The sequence below is a fragment of the Rhamphochromis longiceps genome, linkage group LG3 (genome assembly GCF_057381845.1).
Source record: "Rhamphochromis longiceps isolate RC_006_pf linkage group LG3, R_longiceps_female_GT1.1, whole genome shotgun sequence".
NCBI classification, from domain to species: Eukaryota; Metazoa; Chordata; class Actinopteri; order Cichliformes; family Cichlidae; genus Rhamphochromis; species Rhamphochromis longiceps.
The window spans coordinates 63,504,857-63,530,689 of record NC_140559.1 but is presented as its reverse complement, the minus strand read 5'-3'; the positions used below and the strand labels follow the sequence as shown (position 1 = coordinate 63,530,689).

At 41.2% G+C, this 25,833-nt stretch overlaps 3 protein-coding genes across 3 annotated transcripts in view; all 3 read left to right on the top strand.

Moving 5' to 3' along the window:
- Positions 1-25,833, top strand: part of LOC146675685 (protein NLRC3-like) — a 388,198-nt gene that overhangs the window by 20,454 nt on the left and 341,911 nt on the right. The gene's annotated exons all lie outside the window — the stretch shown is intronic.
- Positions 1-25,833, top strand: part of LOC146675695 (protein TANC1-like) — a 407,338-nt gene that overhangs the window by 278,013 nt on the left and 103,492 nt on the right. The window lies entirely within an intron of this gene.
- LOC146675698 (ribonuclease inhibitor-like) lies at positions 8,570-12,136 on the top strand (the record flags this gene model as incomplete). Its single annotated transcript, XM_085400818.1, has 2 exons — positions 8,570-8,745; positions 11,941-12,136. Coding segments are annotated over 2 exons (372 nt in total), but the record flags the coding sequence as incomplete, so codon positions are not given.

The window sequence follows — 25,833 nt, the reverse complement described above, 5'->3', positions numbered from 1 at the left end:
TCTTCTCCGTTGCTCTTTTCAGTATTTTCCTTTTAGATTAAATCCCAGCCTGGCAAAATATCCCATTCAGTGTCTTTAAACAGTTATGTCACACTGTTCTTACCAGCCTGCAGTTCACCGTGCATTTTCCATCACGTGCTTTTCTTCCATGCTGCTGCTGGTATCGTCAGTGTAGTTTCAGTTGCACTGTCTTTTGCCTGCTGTTAATTCTTGAAGTCCACGATGTTCTGTCGGTCTTCATCAGGAGATTAACTGTCCTATGAGCTTCTTCTCAGGATCGGGACAAGTGGGAGGTCAAGCTGTAAAATTTTAAGCCAAAATCTGGCCTGTTTTCCTCCCAATTCTGTTAATCAATGGTTTTGTACTCAAGATTCTAGGTTGAAAGAAGTCCACCTGTATTGACACACTAAAGCATACAATTAATATCCTTTTCATTTCTTTTCTTAAAACCTCCATTTGCTTCATCTGCCTGGAGTTTACCTCGTATGTTTCTCTCTCTGTGTGCTCACTTGTCACAGTCAGTTCCTTTTATGGGCATGCAAAGTTCCTGTCACACACACCATTTCCTGTCAACCTTGCAGCTGCTCAGAACCATATTTTCTGTTTCTATCTCTCCTGTTTTGTTTTTTTTACAGGCTAATAAAACTCTTGTTTTACTAAGTCTTGATCTAAAACAATTCACCCTTATTTCACGCACACACTTCTAAATATACTAAATTCTTTGCGTTTGTCAGATCGTCTCACACACACACCGCCTTTTCTCTCACACTTCCACTTCTGCACTCACTCTACTATCAACTTTCATAGTGTTATTATTATTTATTATTTTGTACAAATCACACCCAATCACTCAAAGCCTGCTACTCACAGCATTCACACACTTAAACTGTGACAAGAGTTGAGGAATATACTCACAACACGCTTTCCTAAGAGTATTTCAGACATGCCTTTCATAATCAGAAAGAGCAAGTCAAAGAAAACAATTGAAACCTCTATTAATTCTCACAGCACACACATAGAATAGAAAAAATAAAACACACCAGCATTTATTGCTGATGAGAGGTTACTCCTAAAAGTAATATGTTAGTCTTAAATATATACAGTGCACTCACTATATTTATATATCAAAACTCAGTCAATTACTATACATCCACTACGGCAACTCAAAACTTTATTTATAGCCCTCTAATGAACATAAATGGCGTCTTAAACACACACTCAACAATGTTTGCAGCAGTATTTGTAAAACCAACTGTGGTTTAAACAGTTCACTGCTGACTAATTTGCATTTTCACACTCATACACACACAGTCTAAAAATAGCTCCAGCACTGCCTCAGACTCCTTTCACACAGAGATCTCTTATTTTATATTACAAAGACGTCTTATATTTACAACCACTGTCACATCTGTCAGCTTTAGCGCCTAAACAATTTCGACAAATTTAAGTTAACGGTCCAACCGATAAAGTCCAACTTTTTTGTGATCAATTAACCAGTATCTGTCCAACAGTTTCTGGCCTCATCTCTAAAATCCCTAACTCAATTTAAAAGCGTCAACCAACCCAAACTTTGCCTGAAGCTCTATTTTTGGCATTTCACAGCCAAGGCTTACCCCGAAGTTTTAAGTTAAAGTTACACGCCCGAAGTCCAACTTCTGCTGGCCAAAAAAGCGCAGACTACCGTTCCAAACGGTAAGGAGACTCTAACTCCTAGTTATTCTGGAGTGCCCCAAGCTCCACAGTGACCAACTGACTATCCCTCTTCGAGGACAATGCCTAAGCGTCCTTGGCATTGGCAAGCGTTACCTCTGAGCACTGCGCTTCCTATCAGTCCAACTGACGTTCTTGAATAATTTATAATACTTTGGAACAACAGTAAAACAGCCAAAAAAGTGTAAGACTGAAGCAGGTCCAACCTTATAACCAATACGGGCTCCACCCCAAACAATAACCAAATTCCCTAATATACTAAAATCACTCAGCAGTCCAACTGCTTTCCACGGTCCAACCGTATTAAATCCTTTAGCGGTCCAACCGCATTCAATCATTTTTAGCAGTCCAACTGCATTAAATCCTCAGTACTGTCATGAGATTCTCATCAAAATCAAAGCAGACATTCCCCAGTAATTTCAGTGAGTAGACTTTAATTTGTAATGTCCAATTTGGCACACTTTGGAAATAATTCAACAGGTAGTGCCTTACCTTTGGATAAGCGGCTTAGAACAACAATGAGAAAAAGAGAGCTGATTATTAGCTCATCAAAACACAAAACAAAATCACAATGAATTATCGGTTAATTTCATTTAAAATAATTCATTAAGTATTTATGTACAATTCAAATTAGTTAATTACATATTTTGTTGGTTTGTTTTCTATTTTAATTATTTTACTGACACATTTAATGAATTATTTAATGATGTATTTATTTAATTCACGTTGCTACTCCTGGCCCTGCATCGCTGTTCATAAATACATTTTATTTGTCAGCTTCACCCATCAAAGTCAGGGGGCGGGGTTAATGCTGATCAAGTCAACACCATTGCTTTGGTCTGGTGGGCGTTCTTTTAGTGGGCTTTTCTCAATACTAAGTAGGCCTACACACCAGGGTTTGGACATGTGTGGACCCAAACTATACTTTTACCCTTTTTTGTGTGTCACCAAATACACTTTAATATTTTCTAGACAAGAATGTAGTGGCGTAATCTTTAACCTCTTTTGGCTCCAAACAGAAGTGACAGACTTGAGCAGGGTTCATTTAAAGGCTGACAGAAGTGGAGTGGTGACGGGGAGATGTTTGACAGGACAGTGTTTCAGCCTCCACAGGTTCATGTTGTGCTCCATCAGTCAGTGAAGATGAAGTCAGTGCTGATGAGGCTGTAGAGTGTGTCAGGGATGTGAATGAGGATGATGAAGATCTGATGATAGCAGATAAAAACAGGCTGCAGAGACTTTGAGCCATACAGGGCACACAGTGTGTGTACAGAACAGCTGAAATCATTATGGAGGCCTCACTGGGATATGGAAGCATCACAGTACAGCTTCAGTGAAGCATTAAAGTCTCTGATATGAGATGAGAAATGAAGCAGCCGGAGCTTTTTCATGAGTGGAAACCCACTGTGACTGTGAGCTGCTGCTACAGCCTCCAGATTAGCCAGCAGCTCATCCTGCTCAACATTTCCTCACCAACTTTAATGGAAGTGTGATGTTTTCAGCTGGAGTGATGGTCAGGGTGGCCTCCCTCTCCTCTTCTTCTCCTCTTCCTCTTTCATTTGTAAAGCCACTTCTGCTGCTTTCATTCATTTGGAAGTCCTGTAGCTGAGTTTGGGAGAGACTAACAGCCTCGGCAGCAGAGGGGAGAAAGGCTGTAACACCACCACTTTACTCTGTTCTACCTGTCACATCATTTTATCAGGAAACAAATATGCTCATGTTTTTACTATGTTTGTCTTGAAGATGTAAGAAGATCACATGGTGCTTTTTATTATTGTGTTGGTTTGTTTCCTGTCTCTTGGATGGAGCCCAGCTGTGCGTGGCCCCTGGGCCTGTGGTCAGAGTGTGTGCTGGATAATCCAGCCCAGGATGAGGCCAAACTGACATGGGATGAAATGTCTGTCACATAATTGAGCTTAGTGTAGTTTCATTTCTGCACAATTTAAAAACAACCAAAACTTTGTTCTGTCTTTTCTATGTTATACTGTAGACTTTCTTTGATACTGTGTCCAAAAGGAGCAGCTTTTACTTTGAAGGGGAGCCGTCTCTGTTTCCTCTTCAGGTTGGATGATGGAAGCAAATTAGTAGCTGTGTCCCAAAACGTCGGCTGCATCCTCCAGAGGCTGCATTTGAAGGCCGATTACGTCACAGCCAGGCGATGAAGGCTGTCCGTATTTGTCGACTCCTTCAAATGTGCCCGACAAATGCGTCCTTCATTTCCCCGAATTTGAAGGATTCATCGGGTGTGTCCTTCGTGGCCCACCATATCCCAGAATTCATAGCGCGGCCCAGCCAAATTTCAGCTGCCAACAATGGCGGCAGCTACTAAGTTTTCAAATTACTCTTATTAATCTTTCTGGGTCACAAAATAAACTTTTAACATATTTTCAGGCGAGAAAGTAGCTGTGTAAACTTCAAATATCTGCTTGGTTTATCAAGACATCGCATATTTGCAAAAGTGTGCCGACGTTTTCGGAGACGTCTGTTACCCACCCGCTCGCTAGCAAGCCGGGGGGTTCAATGGTCACTCCAGCCAGCGAGAGCAGCGGACGCCCGGCTTCATCGTTTTCAGACCCCGCTCTTTCACTACTCAGGTTAAACATGATATATAAGTCACTCGGATAACTTAAAAATGTAATTGTTTGCCTTTTTTCTGTGTTTTATTTGTTCCGGAGTAAATCGGTTTGGCTGAGATCAAAGTTCCTCCGGGATTTTCACACAGCTGAATAAACGTTAAACAGGAAACTGATTAAACAGAAGTGTGAGACGGTCGAGAATTTACGCCAGTGTCCTGTTATATTTTAGATAGCAAGGAGCAGACGGCCGAGTTTATTAAACTCCACAAAGACAGCGGTGACACAAATCTGAAGGCGAGACCGTCCCATTTCACAGCCTCGCACTTCCAGCCTTTTCGGTCTTTGAAGGACCCGGCCCACGTAGACCGCGAATACCGGGTCCTCCGAAGGATGCAGCCGACGTTTTGGGACACAGCTAGTGTGTGATGTTCTTTCAGTGTTGCACTTTGTAGACGCTCCCTGAGCACTGGTCTCACAGCCAGCTGCACATAGAGACCAGTGTTGTTAGTCCAGGTCAGAAGATGACTTGTTGGAATGAAAATGAGCTTGTAGTTTGTCTGCTTTAATAATGTGACTGGAAAAAGGTGTTGGACTTCAAATATGTCCATTTCTTTCACACTTCACCTTTAAAAGTGAAGCCTTGTGGTTCCTGGAAGGAAAAACACGACTTTTTCAAGTCTTTGTCCTGTTTTTATGATAAATGTACGACTTTAATGTGAAACATTCAGAGTTTTTTCTCTTGTTGTGTTTGTTTGAAGCTGCTTCCTGTTGGCTTCAGCTGTTTGGAGTTTCCATTTTCTAAACTTCTACATTCTGAACCTTCTTCAGCTCTGAACAGATGATGAAACACTGAATGATTTCAAGCTCACACTTTGTCTAATAAACTTACATCTTTCATTCTTTATACAGATTGAGGGGCTGTGGTTTGTCAGAGATCAGCTGTGATTATCTGGCAGCAGCACTGAAGTCCAACCCCTCCCATCTGAGAGAGCTGGAGCTGAGCTGGAACAACAAGCTGCAGGATTCAGGAGTGAAGCATCTGTGTGGTTTCCTGGAGAGTCCAGGATGTGGACTTGAAACTCTGAGGTCAGTCAGCATGTTTTAGTTGTGCTGAGATGAATATGATGTGAAAGTTGTGCTGACACTAAACTGCAGACATCAGGCTGATATTATACTGATCCACACTGAGGATCTTCATGGTAAAGTCTGTTTTCTTCTTCTCTGGTTTAGTCCATTGACTGCAGCAGAACAATGTTCACATTTCAAACAGTGAGACTCAACGTATGGCCCGCGGCCCACACGCGGCCTGCCCACCTTTCCTGATTCAGAGAGAGGGGACCCTGATTAACTGTGTAGTGTTCTTCCTCACAGTTCTAAGTATCAGACACAACAATGAATAATCCACAGCTGACTGTCTTTAGCAGGTCAAAGGTCACGGCACACAGCAGACAGTGGGAAATATTATAACTCTGATCATTTATCAGCACATATCCATATGTATAAAAACAAAGCTGACACTGTGAGACTTGATCAGAGGTGTGATCATCACAGCAGAGGCCTTTGTGTCAAAGTCACTGAGGATCAAACAGAAACACATGAAGCAGATTTTCCTGTTCTGGCTTTTTATAGCAGATAACCTTCAAAATATTCTGCAGTCCATCAAAAACTGAAGCAAACCATGAATCAACATGTGAACATGAGCTGATGCTGCTGAAGTGAAGCAAAGTTACAGAGGTTTGATTACAGACACAGCTGAGAGTTTGTAATCTGTCATCATTTTAAAAGGTTTACATTTCTTCAGTATATCCACATTTGCAGCTGCTACCTCAACCTCCACTTGTCCAACACAACTGCTGTCCACTGCCTCCATGACATTGTGATTTTGCTGTTGGTCTTCTGTCAGATCTTCATCAATCACTTCTGCACGGGGCACACCTTCAGACTCTGCAGCTGCATAACGAAAGCCTGTAAGATAAAATTAGACATAAGGTAAATGTACACCAATATTCCAATGACAGGTGTGTGATTCATCTGGAAGTTATGTGCGGATTAGTGTACAGTGATAGCAATTTAGTATGTTTTTAGAGGGGGGGGGGGGGGTTGTTTACCTCCGATGGGTGCTCTTTTTCGCTTCCGTTGCGTACGCCTTGAGTGCCGGTCCGAGTCTGATACAGGTATGTCGTCATGCCCCATGTGCAGTGTTGGTTCCCAGTCTGGATTTGTTACATCCATTTCATATGCTGGTTTGCCTGCAATAATGCCAAATCATAAGCTACTCAGTCGACATGATGTGGTTCTGCAGCATCACACATTAGCATGTTTTATCTCATTATCTATGACCTCAGCACGTTGAAAATCACACTAAAAGCCTTTCAAGAGTGATATGAATTAATTTAGAACTCACCGGAAAGAAAATGCTGTGAGCAAACCAACAAAAAGCTGGGGATTGCAGAGAACTCGATATCCGCTCGTCTCACCGCTGCAATCCAAGCCTGACGTCTTTGTTTAGTAATATCGGATACATGGGATCCCTCACGTTGCCTCCAGGACGGAAAACGATGAAAAGAGAGCCCGTTATCCAGCTTCTTGCCTTCACGATCGTGTGATCTAACGTTGCAACCGACAACACAACACGTACGATCCATAGCTGAAATGGTATCCTTTGGCTGGCCTACTGTCATGGCGGAAGGGGGCGTGGCCCATCTCCCGTGACATCACGCTCCAAAGCCCTATAGGTGGGAAAATGTACCATGTCGACCAATCAAAAATGATATGGAAACATGACATTTGGTTGTTTAGCAAAAGGGGGAAGTTTTAGGAGTGACCGGCAAGAGAGAGCGAGTGAGCGAAAGAGAGAGAGAGTTTTGATACGTGAGAGATTTGTGACGTTTACCGTGTTTGGTCTCAAGTTAGTTTGTTGTCTTGTGTATTTAGTGTGTAGCTGTTGTTTTGTTTTGTGTGTCAGTTCTACTAGTGATCGTCACAGTTGCTGCCTTAAAGCCAACAAAGGCAGATTGCAGTGTAAACGCTGAGTGACACACCTGCTGTCAGACCTGCAGGTTTATCCCTGTGCTGTTCTCATATGTGTTAGAGTGACACAAACTATTGTTTGACACCTGATTGTTCTGTAAATAGTTTGAAATGATTATATGAAAAACGTCTGAGCCTTGGCTGCATTTTTTGGTAAATAGTACCATATAACTTTGTTGTTTGCAAAACGTGTGCGTATTTTTAAAAATGTACAATCTCTATTTGCATTTCAAGTTATGAAGATGATTCGTTAAACATGTGTGTGGTTTTTACAGTCAAAATATCACTTTCTACTTGTATTTTAAATTTTGTCTGAATTTAGATAAATTGTGCTGATACAGTTGGTCAAAATGAGAAAATAACAGATTGGCAAGATAAACTGTTTTTAAAGGTAAAATATAGAGGCCACATCAAAAGTAGTCAAGAAGGGTTAAAGGCTAAAAGCAAAGTTGTCACCAAGTACTGTTTATATTTGTGTGTATTGCTGCAGCTTTTTTGAGTATTAATTTGGTGCCTTTGTGTGAAATAATGGTATTGTGAGTGATCCATATAGTCACAAAGAATAGCCACTTGTTTCTGTGCTACCAAAGTTCCCCGGCTTTCATTCAAAATGTGTTTATCGTCAGCACCTGCACATTAAACTACTTAAACATTATAAATGTCTTCAAGCTCACACTGAGGCCTGTGGGGTACTATCAGCCACTGAGACAGTACACACATTTATATGTGTTTGTATATGAATATTTCATACTTTAAGACTGCCTGTTTATTTAAGGGAGATGAACAAAATACATTGGAATTGTACAAAATAATATCATGGATGATAAATTAAATAGATTTTAAGTAGATGCTTGTGCATTCTTAAAGTCTTATATGTTGAACTGAACTATGTGATCTGTTCAAAGCCTTAATCTTAATTTGAAGTGAAATGTGCATTTTGAGTTTATACACTATGTATATAAGGCGACCGTTTCCTTTTGCAGTATTTTTGTGTGGTGTACTTTTCTATGTCTTAACAAAAGGGGAACAAAGGTGTTTAAGTTCACCTAGGATGATGTGTTTTAATTTTCACATGGTCTTGCTTGAATTTGACCCTGACAAAGGCGTATGAACTCTGTCAGCTGTTTGGAGTTTCCATTTTCTAAACTTCTACATTCTGAACCTTCTTCAGCTCTGAACAGATGATGAAACACTGAATGATTTCAAGCTCACACTTTGTCTAATAAACTTACATCTTTCATTCTTTATACAGATTGAGGAGCTGTGGTTTGTCAGAGATCAGCTGTGATTATCTGGCAGCAGCGCTGAAGTCCAACCCCTCCCATCTGAGAGAGCTGGACCTGAGCAGGAACAACAAGCTGCAGGATTCAGGAGTGAAGCATCTGTGTGGTTTCCTGGAGAGTCCAGGATGTGGACTTGAAACTCTGGGGTCAGTCAGCATGTTTTAGTTGTGCTGAGATGAATATGATGTGAAAGTTGTGCTGACACTAAACTGCAGACATCAGGCTGATATTATACTGATCCACACTGAGGATCTTCATGGTAAAGTCTGTTTTCTTCTTCTCTGGTTTAGTCCATTGACTGCAGCAGAACAATGTTCACATTTCAAACAGTGATACTCAACGTATGGCCCGCGGCCCACACGCGGCCTGCCCACCTTTCCTGATTCAGAGAGAGGGGACCCTGATTAACTGTGTAGTGTTCTTCCTCACAGTTCTAAGTATCAGACACAACAATGAATAATCCACAGCTGACTGTCTTTAGCAGGTCAAAGGTCACGGCACACAGCAGACAGTGGGAAATATTATAATTCTGATCATTTATCAGCACATATCCATATGTATAAAAACAAAGCTGACACTGTGAGACTTGATCAGAGGTGTGATCATCACAGCAGAGGCCTTTGTGTCAAAGTCACTGAGGATCAAACAGAAACACATGAAGCAGATTTTCCTGTTCTGGCTTTTTATAGCAGATAACCTTCAAAATATTCTGCAGTCCATCAAAAACTGAAGCAAACCATGAATCAACATGTGAACATGAGCTGATGCTGCTGAAGTGAAGCAAAGTTACAGAGGTTTGATTACAGACACAGCTGAGAGTTTGTAATCTGTCATCATTTTAAAAGGTTTACATTTCTTCAGTATATCCACATTTGCAGCTGGTACCTCAACCTCCACTTGTCCAACACAACTGCTGTCCACTGCCTCCATGACATTGTGATTTTGCTGTTGGTCTTCTGTCAGATCTTCATCAATCACTTCTGCACGGGGCACACCTTCAGACTCTGCAGCTGCATAACGAAAGCCTGTAAGATAAAATTAGACATAAGGTAAATGTACACCAATATTCCAATGACAGGTGTGTGATTCATCTGGAAGTTATGTGCGGATTAGTGTACAGTGATAGCAATTTAGTATGTTTTTAGAGGGGGGGGGGGGGTTGTTTACTTCCGATGGGTGCTCTTTTTCGCTTCCGTTGCGTACGCCTTGAGTGCCGGTCCGAGTCTGATACAGGTATGTCGTCATGCCCCATGTGCAGTGTTGGTGCCCAGTCTGGATTTGTTACATCCATTTCATATGCTGGTTTGCCTGCAATAATGCCAAATCATAAGCTACTCAGTCGACATGATGTGGTTCTGCAGCATCACACATTAGCATGTTTTATCTCATTATCTATGACCTCAGCACGTTGAAAATCACACTAAAAGCCTTTCAAGAGTGATATGAATTAATTTAGAACTCACCGGAAAGAAAATGCCGTGAGCAAACCAACAAAAAGCTGGGGATTGCAGAGAACTCGATATCCGCTCGTCTCACCGCTGCAATCCAAGCCTGACGTCTTTGTTTAGTAATATCGGATACATGGGATCCCTCACGTTGCCTCCAGGATGGAAAACGATGAAAAGAGAGCCCGTTATCCAGCTTCTTGCCTTCACGATCGTGTGATCTAACGTTGCAACCGACAACACAACACGTACGATCCATAGCTGAAATGGTATCCTTTGGCTGGCCTACTGTCATGGCGGAAGGGGGCATGGCCCATCTCCCGTGACATCACGCTCCAAAGCCCTATAGGTGGGAAAATGTACCATGTCGACCAATCAAAAATGATATGGAAACATGACATTTGGTTGTTTAGCAAAAGGGGGAAGTTTTAGGAGTGACCGGCAAGAGAGAGCGAGTGAGCGAAAGAGAGAGAGAGTTTTGATACGTGAGAGATTTGTGACGTTTACCGTGTTTGGTCTCAAGTTAGTTTGTTGTCTTGTGTATTTAGTGTGTAGCTGTTGTTTTGTTTTGTGTGTCAGTTCTACTAGTGATCGTCACAGTTGCTGCCTTAAAGCCAACAAAGGCAGATTGCAGTGTAAACGCTGAGTGACACACCTGCTGTCAGACCTGCAGGTTTATCCCTGTGCTGTTCTCATATGTGTTAGAGTGACACAAACTATTGTTTGACACCTGATTGTTCTGTAAATAGTTTGAAATGATTATATGAAAAACGTCTGAGCCTTGGCTGCATTTTTTGGTAAATAGTACCATATAACTTTGTTGTTTGCAAAACGTGTGCGTATTTTTAAAAATGTACAATCTCTATTTGCATTTCAAGTTATGAAGATGATTCGTTAAACATGTGTGTGGTTTTTACAGTCAAAATATCACTTTCTACTTGTATTTTAAATTTTGTCTGAATTTAGATAAATTGTGCTGATACAGTTGGTCAAAATGAGAAAATAACAGATTGGCAAGATAAACTGTTTTTAAAGGTAAAATATAGAGGCCACATCAAAAGTAGTCAAGAAGGGTTAAAGGCTAAAAGCAAAGTTGTCACCAAGTACTGTTTATATTTGTGTGTATTGCTGCAGCTTTTTTGAGTATTAATTTGGTGCCTTTGTGTGAAATAATGGTATTGTGAGTGATCCATATAGTCACAAAGAATAGCCACTTGTTTCTGTGCTACCAAAGTTCCCCGGCTTTCATTCAAAATGTGTTTATCGTCAGCACCTGCACATTAAACTACTTAAACATTATAAATGTCTTCAAGCTCACACTGAGGCCTGTGGGGTACTATCAGCCACTGAGACAGTACACACATTTATATGTGTTTGTATATGAATATTTCATACTTTAAGACTGCCTGTTTATTTAAGGGAGATGAACAAAATACATTGGAATTGTACAAAATAATATCATGGATGATAAATTAAATAGATTTTAAGTAGATGCTTGTGCATTCTTAAAGTCTTATATGTTGAACTGAACTATGTGATCTGTTCAAAGCCTTAATCTTAATTTGAAGTGAAATGTGCATTTTGAGTTTATACACTATGTATATAAGGCGACCGTTTCCTTTTGCAGTATTTTTGTGTGGTGTACTTTTCTATGTCTTAAACACCTTTGTTCCCCTTTTGTTAAGTTCACCTAGGATGATGTGTTTTAATTTTCACATGGTCTTGCTTGAATTTGACCCTGACAAAGGCGTATGAACTCTGTCAGCTGTTTGGAGTTTCCATTTTCTAAACTTCTACATTCTGAACCTTCTTCAGCTTTGAACAGATGATGAAACACTGAATGATTTCAAGCTCACACTTTGTCTAATAAACTTACATCTTTCATTCTTTATACAGATTGAGGGGCTGTGGTTTGTCAGAGATCAGCTGTGATTATCTGGCAGCAGCACTGAAGTCCAACCCCTCCCATCTGAGAGAGCTGGACCTGAGCTCCAACAACAAGCTGCAGGATTCAGGAGTGAAGCATCTGTGTGGTTTCCTGGAGAGTCCAGGATGTGGACTTGAAACTCTGGGGTCAGTCAGCATGTTTTAGTTGTGCTGAGATGAATATGATGTGAAAGTTGTGCTGACACTAAACTGCAGACATCAGGCTGATATTATACTGATCCACACTGAGGATCTTCATGGTAAAGTCTGTTTTCTTCTTCTCTGGTTTAGTCCATTGACTGCAGCAGAACAATGTTCACATTTCAAACAGTGAGACTCAACGTATGGCCCGCGGCCCACACGCGGCCTGCCCACCTTTCCTGATTCAGAGAGAGGGGACCCTGATTAACTGTGTAGTGTTCTTCCTCACAGTTCTAAGTATCAGACACAACAATGAATAATCCACAGCTGACTGTCTTTAGCAGGTCAAAGGTCACGGCACACAGCAGACAGTGGGAAATATTATAACTCTGATCATTTATCAGCACATATCCATATGTATAAAAACAAAGCTGACACTGTGAGACTTGATCAGAGGTGTGATCATCACAGCAGAGGCCTTTGTGTCAAAGTCACTGAGGATCAAACAGAAACACATGAAGCAGATTTTCCTGTTCTGGCTTTTTATAGCAGATAACCTTCAAAATATTCTGCAGTCCATCAAAAACTGAAGCAAACCATGAATCAACATGTGAACATGAGCTGATGCTGCTGAAGTGAAGCAAAGTTACAGAGGTTTGATTACAGACACAGCTGAGAGTTTGTAATCTGTCATCATTTTAAAAGGTTTACATTTCTTCAGTATATCCACATTTGCAGCTGGTACCTCAACCTCCACTTGTCCAACACAACTGCTGTCCACTGCCTCCATGACATTGTGATTTTGCTGTTGGTCTTCTGTCAGATCTTCATCAATCACTTCTGCACGGGGCACACCTTCAGACTCTGCAGCTGCATAACGAAAGCCTGTAAGATAAAATTAGACATAAGGTAAATGTACACCAATATTCCAATGACAGGTGTGTGATTCATCTGGAAGTTATGTGCGGATTAGTGTACAGTGATAGCAATTTAGTATGTTTTTAGAGGGGGGGGGGTTGTTTACCTCCGATGGGTGCTCTTTTTCGCTTCCGTTGCGTACGCCTTGAGTGCCGGTCCGAGTCTGATACAGGTATGTCGTCATGCCCCATGTGCAGTGTTGGTGCCCAGTCTGGATTTGTTACATCCATTTCATATGCTGGTTTGCCTGCAATAATGCCAAATCATAAGCTACTCAGTCGACATGATGTGGTTCTGCAGCATCACACATTAGCATGTTTTATCTCATTATCTATGACCTCAGCACATTGAAAATCACACTAAAAGCCTTTCAAGAGTGATATGAATTAATTTAGAACTCACCGGAAAGAAAATGCCGTGAGCAAACCAACAAAAAGCTGGGGATTGCAGAGAACTCGATATCCGCTCGTCTCACCGCTGCAATCCAAGCCTGACGTCTTTGTTTAGTAATATCGGATACATGGGATCCCTCACGTTGCCTCCAGGATGGAAAACGATGAAAAGAGAGCCCGTTATCCAGCTTCTTGCCTTCACGATCGTGTGATCTAACGTTGCAACCGACAACACAACACGTACGATCCATAGCTGAAATGGTATCCTTTGGCTGGCCTACTGTCATGGCGGAAGGGGGCGTGGCCCATCTCCCGTGACATCACGCTCCAAAGCCCTATAGGTGGGAAAATGTACCATGTCGACCAATCAAAAATGATATGGAAACATGACATTTGGTTGTTTAGCAAAAGGGGGAAGTTTTAGGAGTGACCGGCAAGAGAGAGCGAGTGAGCGAAAGAGAGAGAGAGTTTTGATACGTGAGAGATTTGTGACGTTTACCGTGTTTGGTCTCAAGTTAGTTTGTTGTCTTGTGTATTTAGTGTGTAGCTGTTGTTTTGTTTTGTGTGTCAGTTCTACTAGTGATCGTCACAGTTGCTGCCTTAAAGCCAACAAAGGCAGATTGCAGTGTAAACGCTGAGTGACACACCTGCTGTCAGACCTGCAGGTTTATCCCTGTGCTGTTCTCATATGTGTTAGAGTGACACAAACTATTGTTTGACACCTGATTGTTCTGTAAATAGTTTGAAATGATTATATGAAAAACGTCTGAGCCTTGGCTGCATTTTTTGGTAAATAGTACCATATAACTTTGTTGTTTGCAAAACGTGTGCGTATTTTAAAAAATGTACAATCTCTATTTGCATTTCAAGTTATGAAGATGATTCGTTAAACATGTGTGTGGTTTTTACAGTCAAAATATCACTTTCTACTTGTATTTTAAATTTTGTCTGAATTTAGATAAATTGTGCTGATACAGTTGGTCAAAATGAGAAAATAACAGATTGGCAAGATAAACTGTTTTTAAAGGTAAAATATAGAGGCCACATCAAAAGTAGTCAAGAAGGGTTAAAGGCTAAAAGCAAAGTTGTCACCAAGTACTGTTTATATTTGTGTGTATTGCTGCAGCTTTTTTGAGTATTAATTTGGTGCCTTTGTGTGAAATAATGGTATTGTGAGTGATCCATATAGTCACAAAGAATAGCCACTTGTTTCTGTGCTACCAAAGTTCCCCGGCTTTCATTCAAAATGTGTTTATCGTCAGCACCTGCACATTAAACTACTTAAACATTATAAATGTCTTCAAGCTCACACTGAGGCCTGTGGGGTACTATCAGCCACTGAGACAGTACACACATTTATATGTGTTTGTATATGAATATTTCATACTTTAAGGCTGCCTGTTTATTTAAGGGAGATGAACAAAATACATTGGAATTGTACAAAATAATATCATGGATGATAAATTAAATAGATTTTAAGTAGATGCTTGTGCATTCTTAAAGTCTTATATGTTGAACTGAACTATGTGATCTGTTCAAAGCCTTAATCTTAATTTGAAGTGAAATGTGCATTTTGAGTTTATACACTATGTATATAAGGCGACCGTTTCCTTTTGCAGTATTTTTGTGTGGTGTACTTTTCTATGTCTTAAACACCTTTGTTCCCCTTTTGTTAAGTTCACCTAGGATGATGTGTTTTAATTTTCACATGGTCTTGCTTGAATTTGACCCTGACAAAGGCGTATGAACTCTGTCAGCTGTTTGGAGTTTCCATTTTCTAAACTTCTACATTCTGAACCTTCTTCAGCTCTGAACAGATGATGAAACACTGAATGATTTCAAGCTCACACTTTGTCTAATAAACTTACATCTTTCATTCTTTATACAGATTGAGGGGCTGTGATTTGTCAGAGATCAGCTGTGATTATCTGGCAGCAGCACTGAAGTCCAACCCCTCCCATCTGAGACAGCTGGACCTGAGCTGGAACAACAAGCTGCAGGATTCAGGAGTGAAGCATCTGTGTGGTTTCCTGGAGAGTCCAGGATGTGGACTTGAAACTCTGAGGTCAGTCAGCATGTTTTAGTTGTGCTGAGATGAATATGATGTGAAAGTTGTGCTGACACTAAACTGCAGACATCAGGCTGATATTATACTGATCCACACTGAGGATCTTCATGTTAAAGTCTGTTTTCTTCTTCTCTGGTTTAGTCCATTAACTGCAGCAGAACAATGTTCACATTTCAAACCTTCAAAGAAGAAGAAAAATCCTCCACTGGATAATTCACTGTGAAACTCTCCAACTCTTCATTCCACCTTAAAGTCTGTCTGACACTGAAATCCAAAGCAAAATGTGCGTTTGCTTTACAGACAGCAGTCCAACACAAACATACACACATCATCCAAAACACAGTCCAACATCCAAATCTCCTCCACTGCCAGCATGAATGATGGGAAAGAGAAGGAGGAACACTCTGACATTCAGGGTTAGAATGAGTTTCATGAAGCAGACTGTGAAGATCAAAGCTGCATTAGAAAGCTTACATGAATGAATGAGTGGACAGAAGTGGACAGAGATCATCTGAAGCACTTCAAAGGCTTTAAATCAGCACATTTCTCTTTATTCTTTATCAACTCTGTTAGTTTCTCTCAGTTTTCTGTGGAATGAAGCTAACAGCAGGCTAATAAGATGCTGACCAATAGGTTTCTATTAAAGGTTGTAATTTGTATATGAAAAAGTGCTTTGGCTCAGCAGGGATCAGCTTACAGGTAGAATACAGCTGCTGGATGGGATTAGCATGTCATAGCTATCTACCAAACTGCTAACTGGGGGATTTCAGGCCATCTATGGATCATTTTTGCTAACTGTTTATTCAGCTTAGGCTCACAGGGCTGCAGCCTGTGCCCTAGCTGTCATAGGGCAAGAGGCGTGGTCCACCTGCACAGGTGAGCAGTCCATCACAGGGCCAACAGAGAGAGACAGAGAAGCACTCTCTCACATCCACACCTACAGCCAATTTAGAAGCACCAATGAACCTAAGCAGCATTTCATTGGACTGTGGGAGAACATCCACCCTCCACAGAAAGGCCAACAAGCTTCAACCTACAACCTTCTTGCTTTAAGGCACTAGTGCGAACCACTTTTCCCCATTTCAGCCCAAATCCTGCATCTTCCTGTTTCTGACTCCAGGCCAGCTCCACTAACACTTTCTCATCAGACACTGCCACCTAGTGGAGGAAGTCTTAGTTCCATTTGAAGCTTCAGATTACAGTTAGTTCCTTTACAAAGAGGTGGAGGTGGTGGGGCCACAGCACCATCATCACTGAGTGCCATAGGACACTTAACCTTTGTTTCCATATGCTGGGAACTTCCTGTTGTTCCAAGGAGGACTGGAAAATGTGTGAAAATCTCCCAGTCAGTTCCTCACAGCACACTTCAATCATTTCCCTCCCACAGCATCAGGACCAGGGCTTTTTCTCTCTTTGGTCCCACTAAGAGATTTCCACACAAACACCTCATCAGTGGGACTCTCAGAGCTACCAGCCCTTTGCTACAATCACAAAGCTCTTCATTGAAATCAATGATATCAAAGCTGGAATCAAATGAGTCCAAGTCTTCTGCTGATTCAGCATCACATTCATCTTTGCTCCTTGTTCTGCATCCCCACCATGGACTTCATTCCTTTCCAAGCCAGCCTTGAGTGTCCTTTATTCAGCTCATCCTCTGCTTTACTTTTACACCTGATTTTAGCTGCTTTATCTCTCTTTCAACAAGTTTCTGTGCCTCAATCTTTTTCTTCTCTCCCTCATAACAAGACAGCTTCTTCTGCCTGAGAACATGTTGGAGTGATTTACTAATCCAGGGCTGCTTATTGGGGAAAATACTTCCTGTTTCCAAAGTAATCCCCATTTTTCCCAGAAAGAGATGTAAGTAGAAATCGATGATCTAAGTGAGAACATGAGCCTTTAAAAAGTCCCAGTGGGTGCAGTCAAAGCAGTCCCTCAGTCCCAGTATAGAGTCTTTGGTCCAGACTGGAACAACTGTGTGCCCAGTTTGAGCTCTCTTCAGTGCTGTGACCTGACAGACCCAGAGGGGCCATCACATCACATTTAGAAGCTCCCCTAATGGAGCCACAACACATGTCCAACACTTAGTCTGTCTTGTTGGACCAACTGGAAGAAATGATTCAAGGACTTAGTCACAGAACAGAGATTCAAATCTCCAAAATCCAACTGGCTGCATCAGGACATATAGTCTGAAACTCTGCACAGTTTCCTGTTTGAAGCTGCTTCCTGTTGGCTTCAGCTGTTTGGAGTTTCCATTTTCTAAACTTCTACATTCTGAACCTTCTTCAGCTCTGAACAGATGATGAAACACTGAATGATTTCAAGCTCACACTTTGTCTAATAAACTTACATCTTTCATTCTTTATACAGATTGAGTTTCTGTGGTTTGTCAAAGATCAGCTGTGATTATCTGGCAGCAGCACTGAAGTCCAACCCCTCCCATCTGAGAGAGCTGGAGCTGCAAGGAAACAACCTGAAGTATCCAGATGTGAAGCAGCTGTCTGATCTTCAGCAGAGTCCAGACTACAGACTGGAGACTCTGGAGTAAGTAGAGTGATGGAGTGAGTGGGTGGTGCTGTCAGCAGTATTGTACTAAACACAGTCAGTATGAAACAAAGATCCAGTGTTTCCTGTAAAGCTGCAGCTTCTCAGTGAAGCTGTGAGAGGAGAATGGTGACAGGCTTCAGGATTGGACACAAACACTTCCTGTTTCTGACCTTTATGGTCACCATAGTAACGGCTGACACGCTCTGATCAAACACTGTCAACAGCCAATCAGCTCTCTGAACAAAGCAGCACGCAGACCAATGACTGCATTCATTTCCAAGTTTAAAGCAGTGAAGAACACAGTCTGTAGGTGAGGAAGAATTTAGTGAGAGCAGATGTTTGGATGGAATTCCTCCAGTTAACAGCTGGAACCGTCCATCTGGATTGTTGGGCTTGTTGTTGGGGTTCCTACAGAGCTCAGAGTGGACACACCAAGGTTCTTCTAATGAATGAAAGTCCAAACTCAAACTAGGAGGGAAAAACATTTTCATCAACTTCAATAAAAATCCAAAGATTAGAAAAAGTGAAGCAACAATGAGTCCTAGTACAGTCCCAGCACTGAAGTCCCTGCTGCTCTTTATACTGGATGTGCTGCATCACTGACTGACAGCTGATGAAGAGTCTCTGGAAACACTCGTTTATCTCCTCTGCTCTTCCTTCTTCTCTCTGCAGGTGGAGGTCATGGTAAACAGGACGGTGTGTGTGCTGAGAGAGGAGGAGCTGTGTCCTGATGATCCAGAGAGGTTGAAGCAGCAGCAGCTTGTGTGTAGAGACGCTCTGACTGGGCCATGTTACTGGGAGGTGGAGAGGAGAGCTTCATCCAGCAGTGACTGACAGAGGAATGAGAAGAAGTGCAGATGACTGTCAGTGCTGCAGAGTGAACTGCTCTGAGAACAGCTCCACTGTCAGACACAATGTAGAGTCCAGCATCATCCCTGTGTGTCCCTCTGGATCTGACAGAGGATCATCAGTGTATCTGGACTGCTCTGCTGCTGCTCTGTCCTTCTACAGTCTCTGCACAGTCTCTGTCTGACTCTGGCTACATTTTTGGCATTTATATTCTTGGTTGCTCTCTTTATATTTTTCACATGCAAAATGTGCCCATCTTTGGCAAGATTCACACTGCACCTGGAAAGGAAAAATAAATGGCTCATATTCTGTTTGGTGAATACTATTACTCAACATTTTAATTATGATTGGCAAGTAATGATACTAAGACTTATGTGTTTCTTTTGTTTTGTTTTGTTTTACCATTTCAATCATGCTGCGGTCAGCGTTAGCATCTAACATGGAGCAAACAATGCAGTAGTCCTTAGCGTTCCCTGAAACACAATCATAGTTAGGTTTTAATCAAACATTATTTATTGAATAATTAAAAAATAATAGTATATTTTTTCCAAATATACTTCCTGGAAAATTAGTCTAAATCAGACTTTGAGAAGGGTCTTATCTGAAAGTGTTTGAAGAGCACTATTTGTACTGTGCTGTTTGAAAAGCACTATTTAAATTGGAAGTACGCACTAACGTGATAAGGACTTTACTGGACTTACCTCGATTTTCAAGTAGGGTGCAAGCTATCTGCATTCGCTCCAGCACAACTGGCTCTGTAGTGGTTGACACCTCACTGACCTCTCCAAAATCAAGGTAGTGTTCTGCAAACTGTGAGATTGATCATAATTAGAATGTAAAGTCTTAATTAGGTAAAGGATAGGATAATTATAAGCCACAAGGCTTCAGCCTATTCCTTTTTCAGTTACTGTATGATTAAGTACTTCTATGTAAAATGATCATCTTTGTTGTTGTTGACCGAAATAACTTTCACTTCACTTAAATTCACTTAAAGTCTTAATTCTAGCTAACAAGAAACTGAATCATTTGAATACGGGTTACCTTTAACAGTAAAACTCCACAACTGCTGGAATCCTGTCGCTTGTTGTGTTGCATAGTCTGTAACTGCCACTCCATGGTGTCTTCATGCCCTCTCATCCTCAGAAAATTCCTAGTTGAACAAAAGTGTTTGTAATGAAACAAGATTTTTTTTTTTTAATCTAAGAATAACACCTCAGTATCATACATACCTCCAGTTGCGCAGAATTTTCCTGTCATAAACACCTTCATTCCCATGGGGTCTATGAGCAGTATTTTCTGTGCAGAAATGTTGACAATCTAAAGAAAAAGTTAAATTAAAAATTACAATTGTTTGTGCCACTGAAAACTTATTTAAAAATAACACTTTGTGCAAGAAACTGCTTCACAACAAATTATGCAAATTAATAACAAAATGAACACATACCACAAGAATCCAGTGTGTACCAAAGTTCACAGGGCACAGCCACGTCTTCAACTGGGAACTTCATCTGTGGGATTGGAAGTGCAGAGTAATTTGGATTTACTTAGGTACCATGCGTCTCAGGGTGTTTTCAAATATAGTCTTCTTTAAAGGAACCGAACTCTTTCCTCAGCAACAGAAAGGAGTCAACTGTTTGGACCACTTCTGAGCTTTCAACATACCAGTTGAGGCATCTGAACTGCCCAGAAAACAACGAGCTTGCAACTACTGAACAGAGCAGGTGTGCAGCATTCTGCACAAGTATAGAAAAATGTTATAGAACAGTAAATAGGGTTTTTTTTTTTTAAATTTCAAAATTAGTAGGTAAATGACATTTCTTACTTACCTTTCGTCTGTCAATAACACGGTGCAGATATGCATCAATGACCTGTTTTGAAAAATCTGAGTTTATACAACAACAGCAACAATTTTTGAAGTAACTGCTTGAGTGCTGTACACAAAAACATCTAAAGGAATAGAATTGCTGATAAAGGTTCTTTCTGCATATACTGGAACTGGGTATTATGATGTCACAACATCTGTGTTGTGGTTGATAACATTTTTTCCTATTGAAGTGAATGGGTGAAACCTTATCAGAGTTTTGCAATACAACCCCCCCGACCTACTCGCACATTTTAAACTATTAATGGTCTCTGCACTGCAAATGCTTCAGAAGGAGCAGAACCTCGAAATCAGAATCAATAATGATAAGTTCTCTTACCTCATCAGAAACCACCGTGACCCCTGCAGTGTTCGAAAAATAACTTGTATGGTCCAACAGCTGCCTCCAAGCGCCCAGTATCCTTTGCACGCCATAGCCTCTTTACTAAAAGAAAAATATGATAAGTTAGCTCAGGCATGCATGAGATTTCTAGTGGATAAGCTTGGTAAAGGCCAACGGGCCACAACAGGAAAAAAGTCAATACAATAGGCATGCATTTACACGCAGAGAAATAGGAAAGGTACAGCGGGTGGGCAAAAGAGAAAATTACTGACAGGCAGATCCATTTCCAGACTTCCACAAGCTCAGTGCACGTTTCTTTACATCCAATATGAGTTGAAGACTGCAAAATGCAAACAAAGTCATGCAACAGTCAATTAAGTTGCAACGCCAAACTGGCAACAAATGACCAATGGGTCAAAAAGAGTTGTTCACTATGTCACCTTCATTTTCTAAGCTTTGTTTCCGGGAGGGAAGTTCTTGTTCACGCGTTTCTGGTCCTGGAACACAATTAAACTCCTTGTGTCAGCCGTTTTGGGTGCAGAATGAATCCTCTGGACTTTGCTGGCACTGAGGGTTAGCAGTAGGATGGCAGGGAGGCATCTTCAGGTCTGTGCTGCTGTTCACCGTCTGACTGCGAGTTGGGTATTTTTACTTGTCACTGATATTTACATGGTGGCTTCTTCTGTATGGCTTGATATGGTCAATGCTGTAGTGATTTCTTAAAGTTGCTCCTTCTGTGTTTTTTTAATCTCACACATTTGCCAGCGATGTCTTGAATGGTGTAGGGTCCTGAAAAATCTGGATCAAGTCTTCCTCCCTTCCTTCCACGTTTCATGTTCAAGAGAAGAACTCCATCTCCAACGCTGTACACAAGGTTTCTGTACTTCTGGACTCGTCTAGCATAAGCTTATGCATAAGCATAAGATTGTACTTAAACTGAAATATGACACCTACTCAGTGATTTACAACATAGAGGTAGGTTGTTTCCTCTTAAACATTTTAACTGCTTTCCTTACAAAATGAACTGGAAACCTATAAGTTCAGTCTCTGAGGTGCTCTGCGATTTCTCTCAGGGTAACGTCTGCCTGTTTGGTCAGAGTCCATAGTGCTCTGTGTGGAAAGTTCAGGTGTTTGAACATTGGTGGTTTCACGTAAACCCTGAACCTCAGGTGGTGAAGCGAGGGCAAACTCTTCTGAATCTTGAGGTGTAGATGTGTCCTCTCAGGTTGCTCTGGAACCACGTGACATTCTGCATCTAGAATCTGATCAACATGTCTACACCAGACTAAGTTGGCTCCAACATTTATGGTGTATATCAGCGGTCCGGTCCGTGAACGAATCGTGCCAGAATGCCATTTCTGACTTGGGTCTCTGTAGTCTCTGGCGAGAACTTTTTGTCCAACATTGAAGAACCTGGTTTTGTTTCTTGTTGCTTCCACCATGGAAGACTGTTTATCTTGGACATCCTTGCGAATGTCTGGTTTCAGCAAATCTAGATGTGATCTCAGATCTCATCCCATGAAGAGCATTGCAGGTGTGTGTCCAGTTGTTGCATGAGTGGTAAGACAGTAAAAAAATTGTCAATTTTCTGTTGTAGCGGTTTCCCCTCTGTGCGACTGGCTGGTTCAGCTTTGTTGCAGGATGATGGGGAGCTGAAGTGATATGTCGTATGCCGTTACTCCCAAGGAAACACTGGAACTCCTCTCCAGTAAACTGATGACCATTGTCACTTACGAGCTGTTGTGGCGGACCTGTGCGTGCAAACGGTGACCAAAGACTATTGATCGTGCTGGCAGCTGTTGCTTGCTTTACGGGGAAGATTTCTGGCCACTTTGAGTGGACTCAAAGACAACCTCACAAATGTCACAGATGACACATTTGGCGTTTTTTTGCTGGTTTGTCGGTAGCAAACGCAAGACTGACACACATCTGTTCGACCAACGCCAGTTGATCTAAACGCCAGTAGATCTGGAACACCGGCGGCCGCCTCGGGTCTCTCCTCCTCTTGCCTCCCCTTTCCCTTATCCACCTGCTGGCCTCCACCACTTGCTGATGTTGCTAAATCTGTGGAAGCTATGCCACAGCTACCGCCAAACAATTCAGTTATTTTTGCACATTTGGCAGCGTCTGCCTGAAGGGCTTGTTTCTTTTTGGCCCTAATTTTTTCTGCACCTTCTTTCCTTTTTTTGTTCTCCATTTTCTTTAGTTCATCTATAAGATTGCTAAACAAGGGGGAGGGTGCATCCGACCTCCTCGGCTGTAATTGGTCCAGCCCAGAGTCGATCATGACCAATTGGCCAATCCAACACCTTTCATTATTTATACCCTTCCAAAAAAAAAAAAAAATCGATCGGCCCATAAAAGCAAAAAATCGCCAGCGGCCCACCGGGCAAATGCCCGGTATGCCCGATGGCGAGTCCAGCTATGGTCCTGCACTCTCTCTCTGTTTCTTTCTCTCTGATTGTGGAATAAAAGTATGAACCTGTGTTTATAAGTTACACTTGTGTTTGAATCCTGCACCTTATCACACATTTGATTTCCATGTGTGACGACTGCAAGTGTCCAGAGTGAGGACAGACTGAGGGACCCACTGCTGCACATCATCTGTGAGGCTTTGCAGCCCTGATGATCCACCAGGACAAACTCAGCAGTGTGTGAGGAAGAGGAGGAGGAAGAGCCAGCAGCAGCTGACAGATGGAGAGAATAGACAGACTGTTCCCTGTTTGTGAAGGACTGCTAGGAAAGTTTAACATAACTGTCTGTCCTGAATCAGTCTTATTAGGTAATGTTCAAATAATGTTGTCATTCCAGTGTTTTCAGTGTGGGAGAAAGTACTCAGGGCCTTCAAGCTACACACTATGAAAGGCAGCAACAAGTTTAATGTTCAGAAACCTAAAGTCTGTATCAGCAGCAGAATGGAGCTAAAAATAAATGTTTGTTTCAGTTCTATGAAGCTTTGAGTATTTTGGATCAGTAGCACTGCTGTGTTTGTTGCATCATATTGCTGTGATTGTTTATATGCTTTATATATTCTGAGCTAAGTTGATCTATAGTGTTACATCATTTTCTATAAGGATGTTATGTGTTTGTAGACTTTCTGCCCAGTTTGACCCATTTAGCAGAAGTCAGCCTGTTTAAGGCTCTGATGTCTATTCTGTATGACTTAAAGCAGTTATGACATGGTCTGATTTTCTCACCCAATAAAGGAATATTTCATTTATCAGTCTACTCTTCATTCTATCAGACACAGTTATCACAGCTCGTACATTTACTTTTTACACATATATGTAAGCATTGAGCCAAATTTAGTAATGCCAACATATTAAAAGAACAATATTTCTCTCTTATATATGATACATCTATATACACACTGTCACAGATACTTGAGTGTCTTTGAGTGAAGATTTAAGGTGATAGGAAATATAAATAACTGCAGCTTGAATCTTTGACACAGAGTTCATGCTTCAGAGTTCAGATGTTCAGAGTTCATGGACCGTTGAGGCTGCGAACTTTAATGCTGCAGACCCTGAATTGGGATACAGCCATCGACTGTGGAAACCTTGCAAGTGGATCGTAAAGGTTGTTACAGAGTCTTTCATGTCTAAATTTGCCGTTAATAATTATATAATTGTAGGAATCATCTAGTTTGCTTACACTGATTACGTTGGCACTTTGTTAGCGCTACAACAACGGTCAGACCCCCGAGGCATCTAAACTTTAGTAAGAATGTGCACTTTTGACACCTCTGGTTAGCATTTAGTGGTCAGTTTCAAACGTATTTGATTTTTGCTTGTTATGAACAAATTCACTTCACTACTTTTCACGATCTGTAACATCAATGCACATTGTTCCATTTACTGCATATTGCACTTTATTCATGTCTCTCATTCCACCTGCAAAAACATTGTAAAGGTCGTCACAGAGAGTTTTATGTATGTATAAATACTAATATTCTCTATTTATTCTGCTTTATTGCCCAGATGTTAGTTAGCCTTTGTTCAGTTGTCTTTTATATGTCAATAGATACGTATGTCACAAATAAGTGTCTTGTAAATTATGTTTTTGTAAAGAATTTTCTCCCAAATCTCTTACATGCTAACTGTAACGTGTTATTTCTGCTAAAACCTGAACTTAAATGTGTATATGGTGTTTATCTGTTTTTCTCTCTGTTTTAGATGCAAATATCAAATTGGAGTTCTGCCTCCAGGCCAGAGTTGCAGGAATGCACCACGTGTTGGCTGTTTCACTGCCCTCTGTGCCCCACTTTCAGCCCTGCTGTCAGGGCAAAGATTGAGCAGCATATAAATGGACACATTCAAAGTGCTTTGCCTTTCAAAGGTATGTTGGTATTAAATATACCTCATAGTTAAAGTCATAAATATGCACTTCTTTTCAGCACCTCTGCAGGTCTTTGTTGACTTAAAAGTTATTTTTCACATTGTACAGTTCAGTTCATTCATCAGCGAGAGAAAAAAAGTGTTTTCATTAAATATTTTTCCTGTTCACCACATTTCCTGACAGCTCTTGTGATCCACACCATTTTGCTTTCATTATTGAGGACGGCTTGGATATTTTTGTTAATATGTACAATCTGATTGTTAGATAAACTGACTGCATTCTATACAACTACATTTAAATTACATGTTTTTTCTTTTTTTCTCTCTTACAGACAAAATGATGTGCCGGTGCACTTTCACTGCCCTTCTGTAACATGACAGTCATACAGCGTGGGGATATGGCAAGGCAA